Consider the following 17,699-nt stretch of genomic DNA (forward strand, 5'->3'; position numbering starts at 1 on the left):
GTTTGTTTTCTCCAGACATCTTCGTTTGACTGCTCATGCAGTGAGTGCGCCGGCACTACGTCCTCTGAGGCGCTGGAATTAATCACACTTCCACGGTAGGACACCCTGTTAATCAGCTAGTATTCTGCAGAATAGCTAAACATGAACTGTAGCCATAACGTCTTCTGAATCTCTCTACAGGGTCCTGGTGCTTCTAGTCATGCGCTTTGATGTCACATCTTCAATGTGCAAGCTGGAGGATCGTCTAGATGTTCCAGAAGAGTTTTCACTATCCAGCAGTGCAGGTATATGTCAGTTCATCAAACATCTGCCCTCTGCTGGCCAGTAATGAAACATTTACATCAATCAGCCTAAAAGACAGCGTGAGGATGATGTTTGCTCTGAAAAACAACATTTGAATAGTGTTTATGCACTGAATAATTACTGAATTGTTTTCTTGTGTGATGTATGATCTTCAACAGAGAGCAAAGAGATCACAGTGGTGAATGAAAAAAGCCAGAAACAGCAGCAAGAGAGAAAGAAGAATAGAGCAGAGCCTGCAGGACCACAGGAAAGATACAGACAGCATTTCATAGATAGATAGACAGACAGACAGACAGACAGACAGATAGATAGATAGATAGATAGATAGATAGATAGATAGATAGACAGATAGATAGATAAATAGATAGATGGATAGATAGACAGACAGATAGATAGATGAAAGAAGGGAAATAGAGGAGGATGCTGAGAAACATTTGAAATGCAGCAGCATTATCTAATAATCTGTGTTTGGGTTTAACAGGTGGAGGCATCAGACAGCAGCACACAGTACAAACTAGCTGGTGTCGTGTCACATCTGGGCCGCAGTTTGTTTTGTGGTAAGAGTTTGTTCTACATTTGTACATACATTTGTTCTACAGTTTGTCTCATTCACATGTTCATCATTAAGCATCACACTGAAGTTTCTCTTTTGTCTTTTAGGGCACTACATCAGTCACATCCGTGACGTCAGTGGATCAGGATGGCTGGAATGCAGTGATACCAGCATCAGAAAATCCAGCTGGTCAAAGGCATCACGTGACATCAGGAAGAACGGCTACATGCTCTTCTATGTGAAGAGGTAAATAGTAGCACAATACTAGTGGTATAATGTTCGGTGCTCAGGTCAGTTGTTTTAAATCACTGTTCTTTTGCAGCTGAACGGTGGCTGGTTCATGATGCAGTTTTTAAAAAGAGAGAGGAAACACATCTAAAGCTAAATAACAGCTTAGTGAAGATCCTTCTGTGGTTCCTCCAGCTGCCAGTCTCTAAACTCCAGCTCATCTGTCCTCCTCAGATCCTCATGGTCATCCTGGCCATCAAATCTCCCACCAGAACAACCGACTGCATGCCAGTTTCTGAAGGCATTTCAGTTAACAATGCCTGACGGTTTGACTAGCAGTACTTTCCCTGGCAGTCAGCATTGCTTGCCTCATGGCCTTCATCACTGGAGAAATGCATTCATCTACTGTACATCTGTGGTTCATCATGTGAACCCAAGAGAAGAAGATTGTACCTAATACTATCAGCACTTTAAATAAATAAATGAATAAATAAAATATACCATCAATATACCAGCTTTGTCTCAATCATGAGAGCTTCACATCTTCTCGGAACTGTACAGTCAGGTGAGAGCTTCTCTGCCATTCTCTAACCTGCATCTTCTGACAGAGAACTTTAAAGTCTCATACTCCTTACACTTGTTTTGATTGAGGTGTCTGTACAGATATCCTCACTGCCAGTAAACAGTTGAGACTTCAGGAGATGGGTCAAGTTTCTGTGCCTTCATAATAGTGTCTTAGGGGTGAGGAATCTAAAAGGTACACAGAGGTCGAAATGAGCTTGAGTCTTTTCATCAGTATTGGGGCCAGGGGCGTCACTATAGTTTCTTGGCCCTCTGAACAGCATATTGACTCGGGGCCCCTGGTTGGGAGTGGTCCACCTCAGTATAAATCATATTCTGGGCCCCCTCTCCCTCGTTGGGCCCTTACCCCCATTACAGGGCACAGACCCCATCAAAAAAGTGTGATCATATTTTGAAACTTTTTTCCCCTTCTAAATAATAAAAGGAAAACATTGCAAGTTTTGTTTCCTTCAGTGAAACCTTTTTGCAAAACCATTTGATGAATCTGCTATCACTTGTTCTGATTCTAAACAAGTTGATAGAAAACAAACACAACATGATTGCTGAAATATAATTCTCAGGTCTGTGTACAGTAATCTCCATCAAAATGCAACATTTACAGTAATGTCCCAGTAAAAATTGAGCTCAAAAGGTTTGTTTTTTTGTTTAGTGATAGTTGTTCATGAGTTCCTTGTTTTTCCTGGACAGTTAAACTGCCTGCTGTTCTTCAGAAAAATCCTTTAGGTCCCACAAATTTTTGGGGTTTTTAGCATTTTTGCGTATTTGAACCTTTTCCAACAATAATTGTATGATTTTAAGATCCATCTTTTCACACTGAGGACAATTGAGGGACTCATATGCAACTATTACAGAAGGTTCAAACACTCACTGATGCTCCAAAAGGGGAAACATAAGAGTCGGGTGGTGAAAACTTTTTGAATTTAAGTTAGAGTAAATCTAACTTATTTTGTCTTCTGGGAAACATGTACGTAACGTCTGTAGCTTCTGAAGGGCAGTACTAATTGAGAAAATATGATATTTAGACAAAATAAGAAAAATGCACACATCTTCATTCTGTTCAAACGTTTTCACCCCCAGCTCTTAATGCATAAACACTCAATGATGCTCCAGAAGCAAAAACCATGCATTAAGAGGTAGGGGGTGAAAACTTTTTGAATTTGAAGATCAGGGTAAATTTAACTTATTTTGTCTTCTGGGAAACATGTAAGTATCTTCTGTAACTTCTGATGGGCAGTACTAAATGAAAAAAAAAAAAAAAAAAGATATTTAGGCAAAATTAAAAAAAATGTACACATCCTCATTCTGTTCAAAAATTTTCACCCCCTGGCTCTTAATGCATGGTTTTTCCTTCTGGAGCATCAGTGAGTGTTTGAACCTTCTGTAATAGTTGTATATGAGTCCCTCAGTTGTTCTCAGTGTGAAAAGATTTATATCAAAATAACTTATTCAGGTCAGTACTAAATAAAAAATGGCATGCATTTTATATGATCTCTCTTATTTTGGTAAAATAATTAACATTTTGCAGATACTGCAAAATGTATGTAAACTTTTGACCTCAACTGTATATGAATGAGTAACAAAGCTCTTTAAAACAGTAAGCTATTTGATAATGTTTCATCCATTTGTCAGTTGACTACATCAGAGAAATGGCTACAAAAACCTTGTACCTTTAGAGGAATACAACAACTTGTCATTGGGTCAGTAACTTCAGAGGAACACCCTTGTATCTTCTTTAGCTTTAAAGGGTTCATATTAGTAGTAAAATGTACTTTTTCTGTAGTAATATGCATTCTTATGTTAGTAATTTGCACCCTTTAGGGGTAAAGAAGTGTATATATGGAAGTAAAATATAGGTAAAGAAATGTATATATTGCCATTTTGAAATGACGTGACCTGCAGTGTTGCACTAAACATCGAAGAAAATCCTCATTGGTTCACTGGATGGCACGTGTGTATGTAAGCTAGTAGTTTTAATGTAAAAATGACACAATAACACATATTATCACGTTTTACCAGCGGAAAAAACAGGAGAAACAGCACCTGCGTAACCAATGGAGCAGAATAGTTCTGAAGCCAAAAGACAGACTGACAAAGACAAAAAAAAAAAAAAAACACCAATAACATCAGTACAAGTAGAGCTGGAGAGCTTCTGCCCTGCGGATTTCAGCTCCAACCACAATCAAACACACCTGAACTCGCTAATCAAAGTGTTCAGGGTTTCTTATAAATAACAGGCAGGTGTGTTCTCTAGTAAAAAATGAATAGATTTCAAATGCATTTATTTTATACTAAGTATAGTTCAAGTCAATTAGCATTTTTACTGACATATCGCTTGAGACTTACTGATATAAAAATTGTAATTAATCTTTATTTGCACAATGCACATTTCTTAATATTAAGCCTAAAATATGTTTTAATGTCACTATTGATGAGGACTGTGTGATCTTTAAATATCTTTTGCATTTAAAGACCAATATAATTTAAAGTGTACCTAAGTATATTTGCAATAGTTCCACTTTAGCACAATCAAATATACTAGTAAGTATATCTTTAGGTGGACTTCAGCACTACTTCCGCACAATTAAAGTGCATGAAGTACAAAATTAGTTGTTCCAGTTTAACAGACTTTAAATATACCAGTTTAGTATACTAGAAGTACAATTGCAGGGTATTTTTATTAAGTACATAATATGTAAATGCATTTGTAGTATACTTAACATTGGGTCAAAGATCAACATTTTTCAGTAGTAACTCACTGACTTGTTTATTATTTTATCTTCTGACACTGCTGGCTTGAGCTTCACCTGACAGACCTCAAAACATTCAATCTAATCTTACAGTTACTGAAAAACATGAAAAATAATCTTTGGGCAGTTCATGCGCAGTAGGCATCTCGGTACAAAATTACAAGACAAAATAAATAAATTGCATTGTAAAATATTTACAAAGAAAATCAAGACATCTTGGCATCTCATGCATCTTCCAAAAATATACAAACACTTTTGAAGGGGTGGGATTGCAAACAAAAAGCCCAGAGATATCCAGGAGTCAGTCTTTACCCTTTGGAAACTTGTGAATATGTAAAGTCCCCTCCATGTCAAACACCTGTGATATTTTACTCTCTTCAACAGTGGGCTCACAGACTGGGTGGAGGTGAGCCTTCCTCTGAAATGTTTCACAACTAGAGACACCTGATGGCAGGAAATTGTCCACAGCAAATGCAGAGACAGTCTCATGAGTAGCTCTCGTTCTCATTCCATGTGGTCATCCATTGCTTCTTCTCCAAGGGATCTAACATGTCCTTTCCATCTTTCAAAAGACGCGTCTCCTTACGAATCCTCACGGCGTGATATTTCGGAACGCTGTCCTCATATTTGGAGCGTTTGAAAAATCCACACTGACAGAGAAAGAACAGAAGCACATTAAGCATCATTTCAAAACTCGGTTTTAAAATTATTTTGGGGTTATGCGCTTTGGAGGACACAGACACAAGACATGCTTGTCAAAACAGGACATGTAGAAGCACACCCATCAACACGATACAAAACAAAACTGAGCTTCACACGGAAAGAGCGAAGCACGTTGTGCAGCATGTGTCTTTCCCTTCCTTTCGTTAAAGCAAAGGATGAGTTAGTGAGTTAGGCCACACGTCATGCAGACACCAATCTGCTGCAGCGATCGTGTTTTACCCTGATAAGGAGAGCTAGGCCTCAGTGGACTGTTTGTCTGAGGGCTGAGTGTGAATCTCAGCTTTGTGAAATGCAGCATCATACTCGTCCTTCTGGGCCCGCTTGAAGAAACCGCACTACAGAGGGGGCAAATTCAGGGGTCATTGCAAACATGTCATGATAAGACAGTGGAACTGCACTAGCACATATTTTCATATGATTAATCCACTGGTCACAAAAAGTATTTGGACAGTAAAGCCTGAATAAATATGTGTGAATGTCATTGCATTAAATGTGGCTGCGCTCCTCATTTTTGCCTCATGTCTTTGCTGAAGTATTGGTGATTTAAGTAAATACTGAAGTCAGTTTTTCTCAAGATCACACAGGTTTCCCAGCACAGGAACCATAAGTGTAGAGAATCACATCAGCATGATCAACTAACCCTTTTGATTGTACTGAATATTCACTCGTTGTGTACTTCAAATTTTAAAAAATATATTAAAAAATGTATATACTTGCTGAAAGTATAACATTAATGAAGTAAAACACTACTTAAGTGTACCCAACAACAGCGAACTCTCATGACACTTAAGTACACTTTTAAAATACATTTTAAGTAGTAGAATATGTTATTGTGTGTTAAACTACACTTATTTTGATTACTTACTAAATTTTATCTGTATAAGTTATACTGGACATTAAATTTAAAGATTTATGCAGTTGAATCCAGAAGTTTACATACACCTTACAGAATCTGCTAAATGTTTTTACCAAAATAAGAGGGATCATACAAAATTAATAATTATTTTTTTATTTATTACTGACCTCAATAAGATATTTCACATAGAATTTATTTAGTTCAAAAGAGAAAATAATAGTTGAATTAATGAAAATGACCCCGTTCAAAAGTTTATATACACTTGATTCTTAAAACTGTGTTGTTACCTGAATGATCCAAAGTGTTTTTTGTTTAATAATAGTTGTTCCTTGTTTGTCCTGAACAGTTAAACTGCCCGCTGTTCTTCAGAAAAATCCTTCAGGTCCCACAAATTCTTTGTTTTTTTAGCATTTTTGTGTAATTGAACCCTTTCCAACAATGACTATGAATTTGAGATGCATCTTTTCACACTGAGGACAACTGAGGGACTCATATGCAACTATTACAGAAGGTTCAAACACTCACTGATGCTCCAAAAGGGGAAACATAAGAGTCGGGTGGTGAAAACTTTTTGAATTTAAGTTAGAGTAAATCTAACTTATTTTGTCTTCTGGGAAACATGTACGTAACGTCTGTAGCTTCTGAAGGGCAGTACTAATTGAGAAAATATGATATTTAGACAAAATAAGAAAAATGCACACATCTTCATTCTGTTCAAACGTTTTCACCTTAATGCATAATTTTTCCTTTTGGAGCATCAGTGAGTGTTTGAATCTTCTGTAATAGTTGCATATGAGTCCCTCAGTTGTCCTCAGTGTGAAAAGATGGATCTCAAAATCATACAGTCATTGTTAGAAACAGTTCAAATGCACAAAAATGCTGACAAACCAAAGAATTTGTGGGATCTGGAGAATTTTTCTGAAGAACAGCAGGCAGTTTAACTGTTCAGGACAAACAAGGGACTTGAACAAATATCACTGAACAAAAAACACAGCTGTGGATCATTCAGGTAACAACACAGTATTAAGAATCAAGTGTTGAACTTGAACGGGCATTTTTATAAATTCAGCTATTATTTTCTCTTGTGTACTATATGTAAACATCTTTTATGTGAAATATCTTATTCAGGTCAGTACTAAATAAAAAATAACATGCATTTTGTATGATCCCTTTTATTTTGGTAAAATAATGAACATTTTGCAGATTGGTGTATGTAAACTGGTTTAAACTATATATTTTGCACTAAATTGCGACTTCATCATTAGTGTAATTATAAATATATGACATACAAGTTCCAGTAGAAATTACATTAAAGTATATTTAGTTTAGCAATACACTTTAGATTTAAAAAAAAAACTACATTAGAAGTATGAAATTGCATGTAAAGATGTACTGTCTCCCTTAAGTGTGTCAAAAAGCACTATAAAGGTCAGTTAACTGCATTTAATATAAATATACACTATAAAAGTACTTATTTTTCACAAGGGATGTCTGTATCTTAGCATTTTACAATGCTTTTATTTATTTGTTATTTTTAAAATTATTTTTTGTATCGCTTAAAAGTGCATTTGTGGTATTTCTCTTGAAAAATATTATTGACAGTTTTTTAAGTCTCCAAATACTTTTAGGACCATTAAAAGTGTAAACCAGGATAAACAAAACTAGAAAAAAATAATTTAAAAAGTGAATTAAAAATATAAGTTTTACATATAAGTACATATAAGTTTTCAACCAGAAAAATTTCTTAAGCAACCGTACGGATAATGCCATTGGGTTTATGTTTACTTTATGTTTGCGTGTGAGAGTGTCTTATTACCTTCCAGAGTAACAGAACTAGAAGAGCCAGCATTAGAATTCCAGCTAAAACAGCCACCAGAATGATCCACCACGGGACGCCTCCGAACGGAGTCACTGTTGTCTCCGGAAACACGGTCAGCCTCACCTGGCCATCACACGTAAAGTAAGTCTAGCTGTTTTGATGCCATGGTGTATAATTTACATGCTTAAATGTCTTAATTATCACAGAGTGTTATGCTTGAATGGGAAACTCTGTTACCTGGGTCTCAGGATTTTTAAGGACAATGTTCTTGGCAGAAACATCCAGACTTATGGAGGCTTTCACTATTATATCAAGGTAATTGTAGGACGCGTAATCCTGTTTTAGAGAGGAAAACAAAACAGGACGCTTTAACAACCCACGACATTCTTTCAAAGGAACAAAACAGGCACTCTTTATTGTCCTTACTTCAAGGAAAGTGGAATTCCACAGGCGGGATTTTAAAATGATGACCGCAGTGCTGTCCAAGCCCTGTAGGGGGCATTTGATCTCCACACATCTGGCATCTCCACTGCACGACTATGAGGAAAACATTCATTCAGCTGTTTTGGCATTGCTAAAAATGAAAGTTTACCACAAATACAAATAAAACCGTCTCATTACCAGAATCTTGTGCTTGCGCTTGTCAGGGAAAAGAGATGTTTTACTCCCCTCAGATGGTTTTCGCTCCTCTAGCTCACGCTTTTTTCTTGATGTAGACTCCTGAAAGTGTGACGGATGTGTTTACTTTTTGTCTGTGGTGTTGTTTGGTTTATCATCAACCTTAGTCAGATTCAGGTCAATTCTTATAAATGTTTTCTCCATCTAGCATAATATTTTGACCAGTTTAAAACACTGAAAAACATCTTAATGTTTCGACCACATTTATTCAGATGTAAACTATTAATATTTGGTACCTCGCTCAGTCTGAGTGGGTTTATCTCTTTCTCAGGTGAACAGGTGACTAACTGCAGGTCCTTGGTGTTGATCTTCATCAGATACAGCAGCCATTTCCCCACAGAGCTTTCTTTAGGCCACTGGATGTTCAGGGATGCAGTTCCAAAAGACTTCAGAGGCTTTCCCAAATTAATCACCTGCAAAAAATCAAATATTTAGTTCAAAATACAGCTTTTCAAAAATACCTTAAATGATATTTAAAAAGGTGTATGATTCTTTAAAACTCTTTTAACATTTACTCTGAATTCATATTCAACCAAGCTGCCGACTTCCTCCCCTCTCTTCATGGCGCTCATGCCTCTTACTTCACCTCCAAAATAGACCTGAGATGGTTTGGCAACCCTGATAAACAACGAGAAGACACAACAATCAAACACAACATACTTGCTGACAAGACTGGACATTGCTCAGCTAAAGAAAAGTGCACTTAACTGTAATAAAGTGTAGGGGTGCACGGGGCACAAACTAATGCGGGGTTAATTGTAACACACGTGGTTTAAATATTTCCACACACCCTAGCATAACCAAATTTACGGTATTTACTAGTTGCCATGGCAACACTATACAGAGAAAAAGGTGCGGCAAAATTCAAAAGCCTTTTGATGATATCGCTGAATATTTTTTTTTACCATAGTAAAAGTAAATTTCTGGCTTAAGTAAATTTTTCTTCTCAGTTTTTAGTATTCATGTAAAATGAGACAAATCTGCTATTATTTTAATCGCCAATCTGTTGTTTATCACCCTGGTGAAAAAAACAGCATATGCTGGTAGGTATGTTTTGATGCTGGTTTATGCTGGTCCTTTGCTGGTTTATGCTGGTCTTTGACCAGCAACCTGACCAGCACAAACCAGCAAAGGACCAGCTTAAACCAGCATCAAAACATACCTACCAGCATATGCTGTTTTTTTCACCAGGGCAGTTTAGATAGTAATGCTTGGCAAGTCAGCTGAAGACACGAACCAGTTTTATATTCCAGTCGCGCTGATGGGGAACGTTGTAACACTGCTCCGCTATATTAAGCTATGCTATTCTATGACATTAGCGATGTAATTTTTACTATTTATTTTTATGGATTTTAAAAAGAAACCACAAGAAACAGGTAAATAAAGACTCACAATCGACGTGTAATTTTGAGAAATTATTATTTCAAGAAATGTAAAGCATTTTGGGTTGTTTATGTAATCGTGTTCTATGAGAGCTGTGCTTGGAGGGAGGGGAGTGTTTTTCTGAATGTGTTTCATCTCTTTGCGCACATTGTTTTGAGTTATACTGCATAGCTATGTTTTGCGATCAGGGTTGTCCCACGTATGGTTGTGATGTTCATTGTAAACCTCAAAAATTATTTTTTTAATTCTTAAAAAACGCCATTAATTTATTTGAAAAAGTTAATCATTTTATTTTATTGACAAAATATTTTAGTTTGTCGTGTACATTTTTTTCATTCGATCAGACAACATTTTAAGCTGTCATATGGTCATGTTACAACGTGCCCCTCACATGTTACAATGTACCCCACCTACGGGGCATGTTGTCACTTTTCACTTCCTTTCTTCTGAAGTAAATAACGAAAAACGTATACACTGTAATTATGAAACAAAGCGACATATTTGTACAAGACAAGTGTGAAATTAACGTGGAAAAAAAAAATTATACTCTGAACCCCACGTGGATTTACACAAACTGAGAAATTCAAAAAGTGTTAGGCTGTGCCCCGCGCTCCCCTACATGAAATCTTAAAGCTATATATTTTAAAAACTGTACTTGCAGATACAGTAATATCAATGAAATAAAAGGCATACACTTGTGTGTATTTAACACACTAAGCACACTTTTAAAAGTGCACATAATATCAAATTAAAAGTGTTACTTTAATGTAATTTTTAAGTCTTTTAAGTTTAATATATACTAAATTGCAACTTCATTACAAATGCTTAATTACAAATATATTTAATGACATTCGAGTATATTTTAGTTTAGCATAAATGTGACCCTGGACCACAAAACCAGGGTCACAAATGCTTGTCAGTACATTCAGCAGTACACTTTAACCATGTTTTAAAGAAAACTGAAATAATGTTGAAATTACACATAAATATGTACCTAAGTGGGTCCAAAGCACTTTGAGCTAACTGAATTTAATATAATTTAACCTAAAACACATTTTGATTTAATTGCAATCACCATGTTGTCAAAAACATTCATTTCACATTTGAGTGTTTTAAAGCATATTATTTCAGCAATAAGCACTCTAAAGTATGCTAAAGTGTACTTCTTTTTCACAAGGGGAGTCATTCTGGTAAGTATGTGATGGCAGAGATATACAGTACGTCAGTAGTTATTAACAGTTGCTTTTAACCTGAGGTTAAGTGCTGTACTCAAGAGTACAGAGGTGAGTGAGCAGTGTATTGATTTCAGTATTTCTACAGCTTTGTGGAAAATCCTGTTTGAGTATTTGCAGCCTTTGCTTTAGATGCTTTGACACTTAAACTTAGGAGTCCCCCAACCCTACCGCTACACATACTGCACAAAAACTGAATACAATAGCGTAACTGGTATAATATTACCTTAATATATAATGAAAGTCAGAAAATGTCTCAGTTTTCTAGACAGCAATGATTTTATCCGGAGAGCATGTTTGCTTAAATACGTACCCTTGTACAGAAAGAAGCAGTTCAATCACTACTTTGGCTTTGGCCTTCACTTTGCCCAGGCCTTCCTGTGAACTCGTTCTGTGTGAGAACAGAACTGTCAGTGTACATTCATCATACAATAAACAGGGTTACTGTAGCATTTTAGTATATCAGACATGTTTAAATCAACAATGATTTTGATATTTTAGACATACGTTTCCAGCTGAAGGTCGATCTCAACCTCTTTGGTGTCGAGTGATATCTTGCCAGTGCTCAATATGATATAGAATGTTACCTATAAAAAACATTAGAGTTATAAAATGACAATGTAATGACATAGAGTAATATTGCATCTTTAAACTAGAACTGACCTCTGAATCTCTTTTAAAAGGATTTCCCAGCTCACAGTCTGCTAGGGAGCCATTCTGATTGGCAGCACAGATCACATGTTTATCCTGTCGAACAACAGGGGATTGGTTACACACCATCATTGCAAATAAGACAGTTTGCTATTCTCTTATTGTGAGGTCTTCACTGTAAAGGATCATGGGTAACTGATTGAAGTAACAAAAGAATACATCATAATGTGTTGAATCCCTAACAGAACCAGCTGACTCCAAAAATAACAAGAAGATAAAAAAACATAAATAGCTCTTAGAAATACAGCAATTGCATTATTTGCAATGGTGAAATGATAATGAAAAGTGATAAGATTTTTAGATTTGTGATCCACTTACAGAATTTTTTGGAGACCTGAATCCAGAATATGAGAGGGATTCATCAAAATGCCCCACCAATTTCGCTTCATGAGCATCATCTCCATTCTTGTTCCTGACTGTGACCTCCAGAGCAATGTCCTTTTGATCACTCAGAGAAATCACCGGCACACCCTTCTCCCTGAGAGATGGATTTAGCACCAACAAAGAAACCTTGTTTATCGATTTACCAAATTTTATGCAATCTATCATCCAACAGACTATCAGGGCATATAACGATTTTTGTTTATATCAAACGTTTAATAGATGTTTAGTGGTTGTAACATATACAAGATCATCAGCTATACATATGTCATTGATACATGAAGATTTCTTATTTTTCACAAGTCTAATAGATGTTAATAGTGGGTGTAAACAGAGCTAAAATGAGTGTCTGTGAGCTGATGTGTTTTGGGTGATACGCACAGTGGTAGAGGAGGAAACACATCCTGTTTGGACTCCCTGTAGCAGAATCTGTATTGCAGGTGTAGATTACTCTGACAGATGTTGTCCGTACCACAACCCTCCTTTAGGAAATTAACCTAGGCCATAAAAGATGGTATATCAAACCTTAAGTCCAATGTTTTTTATTGCTTTGTTTGTTTGTATTGTATTGTTTTATATTGCTTTATTAATCAGCCATTATTGTTGACATTCTATTATATTATATTATACCTCAGTGATGGTCTTGTTGGGCACAGTGGAGTCCAGTATTGGCGTTAGTTGTGGCAGAGAACTCTGCCGCTTGCCTCTCTTTGCGCTCTGAATGGCCACAGACACCTCGATAGGAATTGCTCTGAGTTTATCCCTAATGCCTTCCTGAAAACCAGCACAGCAGAACCCACTCATTCAACATGTACTGAAATAAAAAGCATTTAATTAAATGAAATCTTAAACAGAGGCTGCTGGAATGTCATAATAGTTCCAAAGTTCCTAATTCCAAAACGAGAATTCTAGGAATAGTGCACCCAAAAATAAAAATCTTGCCAATGCACTGTATGATACAAATGCAGATGTATGATACTTGCAAACAAATACAAGCCAATCAAGAACAGATGCACAGAACCAAGTCCCTGACCTGCATAATTTCTTTTTAATTAAACAATTATGGAAAGATCTGTCACTACTTTACTGTTTCATCATAACTTTAAAGCTTTATTTACTTGTAATTTGAGTTTAGCCTTGTAACAGGCTTTCTTGTTCTGTCCTCGTAGCTCCAGAGTGCCGGTCGACTGGAAGTCCTGATCGTTCGTGGTCTTATCCAGAAACACAACCCTAGATGGAAGACCCAGCTTTCTGCGGTACCACTCTGCCTCAAGTGTACAGGAAATGGCTGGCAAACAAACAATAAACAAAAACATTTAGAATGTCTGAGGTTCAGATCTTAGTACAAAGAAATGCACTCCAATGAACACCTAGCAATAACAGAATACATCTGGACTAAATCATAAGCACCATTCACATAAGTTAACAAAAATGATAAGTATATAAGCATCCACACCAATGGTTGTGAGCGTTCTGTTTATTATGGAATATGCTTTAAAGGGGTCATCGGATGCCCATTTTCCACAAGCTGATATGATTCTTTAGGGTCTTAATGAAAAGTCTCTAATATACTTTGACTAAAAATTCTCAGTGGTTTTGTAAAACAACACCCTTTTTACCTTGTCAAAATCAGCTCTGCAAAAATCATCTCATTCTAAGGGGTTGTTCCTTTAAATGCAAATGAGCTCTGCTCACCCTGCACCTCTCTTCTTTCTGTGGAGTGATGAGCATGTTTACTTTAGCCGCGTTTAGCCGCATTTAGCCGCTAAACTTTCTAATTACCACGTTATAAGGAAAGGCGATCGCAAAGATTCATAAAAAAACGATTATACACACTTCTGCTGTAAGTGAAGCTGAATCAGGGAGGTGAATTCCCTTCACAAATGTAATCTACTGCATCTTCAGCGGCTCAGATGCTGGGAGTAAATGACGACCACTATGTTCATTATTACATCCAGCAACACAACACCTCAATCGCTCAATCTGAAATATTCTTGTCTAACTTACATTCCTGCTTCGGCATCGAAACAAGGAAAGTTACTGGACTGTGACAGCTGGTCTGAGGTAAGAGCTAATGTCAATCGACTATCGTGGGAGTGGCCTCTGTGGGCGTGACGGCACACCGACAGGCATCTGAGAATGGCTCAATTTGAAAAAGGGGATATTATTTTTACAGATTAATTAAAAACCACTGCATGGATTTTTATCATTATAGGGTAGATTTGTACATACACTGCCAACACACATTAATGTTCAAACAACATGAAAAAGTCAACTTAGCATTCGATGGCCCCTTTAAATCCTCAAGCTCTTTATAGTCCAATGGATTATGATTGGCTGATTGTTTTTAGCACTTATCAGCTGCAAAGTGATTCTAACAATATTGTTTCTCTGTGACGTTATCATTATAGTTTCGTCATGGCTTTTCTGATATAATTAGAACGATTATTAAACTTTATTGTTATAGTTATCATCCTTGGAGTGAACCCTTTAGACTAAATAATACGAAAGCATAACAGATAATGTTTTTTCTCGATAAAAGAGCATAAACAGACTTACAGAGTTTAGGGTTGTAGGTGGAAGGGTTTGCTTTATAAGAGAAACACGCTTCCACGGTCAAGCTATAAAGGATCCAAGAACAAAGACCATGAATATTTCCCACAGGACAGAGTTCAAAATGTCTAGTACATTACTCTTGTTTTGTAAGTATCTCACCAAACACTGTTGCCACATGTTTTCTTCATCAAGTCAATCTCTTTTGGTGTCACCTTGATGTCTTTCTTGATGCTAATAACTGTTTTGGACCTGGACACAAGAGGGATGTTACAATGCTATAACAACTCAAAACATCTCCAGGTAATGACTTTGAAATGAGAAGTGAGCTATCAGCACCTGTATATAAAAACGGTGTCAGAGAGCGAGCCCACAGCGAGATCAGGGTACGAGTTATGATCCAGGTCCATGTTTCCAGCCAGAGAATAGCCGAACATTTTAATATTGTGCTGTTTACCTTCCAGTATCTACAAGATCATGTCAGATGTATTAGTGTTTGTAGATAAAGGTAAGGCTGTATTAACTGTTTAATGGCAAAAACTACCACAAAAGTATAAACAAATCATAATTTGTTTTATTTTGTTTTGAAGTTCACAACAGAAAGAGTACAGTTACATTAGATCAACCAAAACCTAATTAGATTTAGATATTCAATGAAATATCTAATGTATAAAACCAAGTAAGTATCTATTTTTCCACCAATGTTTTATGCTGAAAATGGAAAAGCTTTTAAAGAGGATAACACTGGAAAATGAGTCTCATAGTGCCATTTATTACTTTCAGTTCCACCAATATTTGATCCAAGTAATTTTTCACTGATACATCCATTAAAACTGCAGACAGAAGAGAAAACTGACACAGACAGACAGTGGAGAGTGTCTAACCTGAGCTGGTGTGGTATTGATGCCGTCAGCAGATCCGTGGTAGATGTAGACACTACCAAACCCAGAGTCTGCGTATGGAGCACCTACTGCAATATCTGAGATAGAAGCGGGAAGAATATTAAAGAACCTGAACATTCCAAAAGAATTCAGTATTTGCATCCAAAGCTAAAAAACAACTCCTTCATTTAACCTTCAAACGAATCCAGATTGATGTCTCCAATGTTCTCCACAGCCAGTCCGAACATGGAGTCTTTCGTTCCATTTAGGCGAGTAGGAATGACGTCCTTCCACCTTCCAGCCCTATTGATGTAAACATACACAGCTCCACCAACTTCCTCATCTCTCTGGAAGAACTGGGGTGCACCAACCACAACATCCTGCCAACTGGAGGGACAATCAACACAATTCAGCTGTCCACTCATTTTCAGTAGGTCCTTTGTTTTTTAAGAGATCTTGAGTTGCCTACCCATCTCCATTCAGGTCCACCACAGCGACATCATATCCAAAGGAGGATGCAAGTCCTGGTCCTTCCAGAACATGTTCAGGTGTGAGCATGGTAGACATTTCGCCTTCCTTCCGCAGAAACACCACTGCACCGCTGTGATTGGCTCTCGGTGCTCCTGACACTATGATGAGTTTGCCTTTCTCTGTAATACTGTGGCCGGAATCTAGAGAGAATCCTGTATGTACGCGAGACTCAGTGTCACAAACGCATGAACCTCAAAATGCAATAGCTGACCGCAGCACACACAAACACAGACGTGCATGGTTCTCACACTCACCTAAGTAACTGTTGGCAGGTACTGGCACTAGATTTGGATCCAGCCGGTTTTCATCCCCAACCTCATAAGGACCATCATCAAAAAAGCCCATTTCCAGCAGAGTGTTGTTCTTCTGCTCGACACGCACTATACCTAGAGAACAGATGTGATGCAGTGAGCACTAAACAACACGATTTTGGTGATTAAAGAAAACAAATGATCATGTAATATTAATTTGTGCAAACCTTTGTGAAAAAGATGTGTGGTTAATTGTTTTGCATGTGCACTTGTAGTGTACTTCAAATTTAATTAAATAAAAGACCACTTAAGTGTTTTTAACGAGAGCACACTTTCTTGATTGTTTCTTAACACACTTGAGAAAAAAGGGTCAAAAGTTTTACTTTAAAGTGCATTTCAATTCATTGTTTAATAATCATTTGTCATGCATTAAAGAAGTACATTAATTTTGACGTGTTAACTACCATATCAAAGCACATGTTCAGTACTTGATTGTAATTTTAATTACATTTATATAAATTAATATATTTTTATGTATTCAATTACAACTTCATCGTAAAAAAATTGTACTACAAATATATATGAATACATGACATACAAGTTTCAAGATTTAGCATAAACGCTTGTCAGTACATTTGGCAGTACACTTTAATCATATTTCAAAGACAATATTTGTGAAATTAAATAAAAAGATGTACTTAAGTCCGTCTTAAGTGTGTCTAGAATAAACTTTAAAATTTTATACAATCTAAATTATAACACATTTTAATTCAATTGCAGATAATAATTAAGTGTCTGAAAATATTACACACAGTTTACACTTAAAAGTATATTTTTATAGTATATTTATAATAAGTATCTTATGTCTGTAATAAGTACTTTTAGCAAATATGCTAAAGTGTACTTTTTTCACAAAGGACTAAAATTGTGTGAACTGATGAAATAATAAATGAGAGCTGTTGCAGTGCTCCACCTCACCAGTGGGGGTCACCACGCATATAAAACATGTAAGTGAAAACACTGGCTATTTTTATGGATCAGTCCATCATAATAAATAAATTATAGCAGTATGAGATGTCTATGAGGTAAGACCTTGCCAAAGGTCAAAACAGTGACCTGTGAGTCATTTCTGCTCTGGTCTAAGCCTCAGATGACACACCCAGACCACACACAGTCCATCTCACACATATTTTGCTTCATTTTATGAGTTCTTTCTGTTAAATGATGTTTTAACTTACTGATGGACAGGAATGTGAATATATAGTAAAAATACATTTTCTGCTTGTT

At 36.5% G+C, this 17,699-nt stretch overlaps 2 protein-coding genes across 3 annotated transcripts in view; one reads left to right on the plus strand and one right to left on the minus strand.

The window, feature by feature from the left end:
* On the plus strand, positions 1–1,545 carry LOC127170745 (ubiquitin carboxyl-terminal hydrolase 37-like). The gene is made up of 5 exons (XM_051118954.1): positions 1–95; positions 181–284; positions 785–860; positions 964–1,102; positions 1,179–1,545. The coding sequence occupies exons 2-5, from the start codon at positions 249–251 to the stop codon at positions 1,180–1,182; spliced, it is 255 nt and encodes an 84-aa protein (XP_050974911.1). The 5' UTR covers positions 1–95; positions 181–248; the 3' UTR covers positions 1,183–1,545.
* Positions 1,546–3,625: 2,080 nt separating this feature from the next.
* The window catches only part of itga6a (integrin, alpha 6a), a 30,626-nt gene continuing 16,552 nt past the window's right edge, over positions 3,626–17,699 (minus strand). The window contains exons 5-26 of one of the 2 annotated variants that reach the window (XM_051118938.1): positions 16,416–16,547; positions 16,100–16,313; positions 15,824–16,017; positions 15,634–15,728; positions 15,089–15,216; positions 14,912–15,001; positions 14,756–14,817; positions 13,315–13,484; positions 12,827–12,970; positions 12,578–12,693; positions 12,134–12,293; positions 11,768–11,851; positions 11,612–11,691; positions 11,418–11,495; positions 9,005–9,107; positions 8,726–8,902; positions 8,433–8,531; positions 8,238–8,348; positions 8,049–8,147; positions 7,809–7,934; positions 5,356–5,471; positions 4,927–5,063 (exon numbers count right to left, since the gene is read on the minus strand). In XM_051118938.1, coding sequence (XP_050974895.1) covers positions 5,370–5,471; positions 7,809–7,934; positions 8,049–8,147; positions 8,238–8,348; positions 8,433–8,531; positions 8,726–8,902; positions 9,005–9,107; positions 11,418–11,495; positions 11,612–11,691; positions 11,768–11,851; positions 12,134–12,293; positions 12,578–12,693; positions 12,827–12,970; positions 13,315–13,484; positions 14,756–14,817; positions 14,912–15,001; positions 15,089–15,216; positions 15,634–15,728; positions 15,824–16,017; positions 16,100–16,313; positions 16,416–16,547 — 2,564 coding nt within the window. In that variant the 3' untranslated portion in view covers positions 4,927–5,063; positions 5,356–5,369. Of the gene's footprint in view, positions 5,064–5,355; positions 5,472–7,808; positions 7,935–8,048; positions 8,148–8,237; positions 8,349–8,432; positions 8,532–8,725; positions 8,903–9,004; positions 9,108–11,417; positions 11,496–11,611; positions 11,692–11,767; positions 11,852–12,133; positions 12,294–12,577; positions 12,694–12,826; positions 12,971–13,314; positions 13,485–14,755; positions 14,818–14,911; positions 15,002–15,088; positions 15,217–15,633; positions 15,729–15,823; positions 16,018–16,099; positions 16,314–16,415; positions 16,548–17,699 lie in introns of both variants that reach the window. The other variant, XM_051118937.1, reaches the window with a different exon arrangement.

The sequence above is a fragment of the Labeo rohita genome, chromosome 9, assembly GCF_022985175.1.
Source record: "Labeo rohita strain BAU-BD-2019 chromosome 9, IGBB_LRoh.1.0, whole genome shotgun sequence".
In the NCBI taxonomy this organism is placed as follows: Eukaryota; Metazoa; Chordata; class Actinopteri; order Cypriniformes; family Cyprinidae; genus Labeo; species Labeo rohita.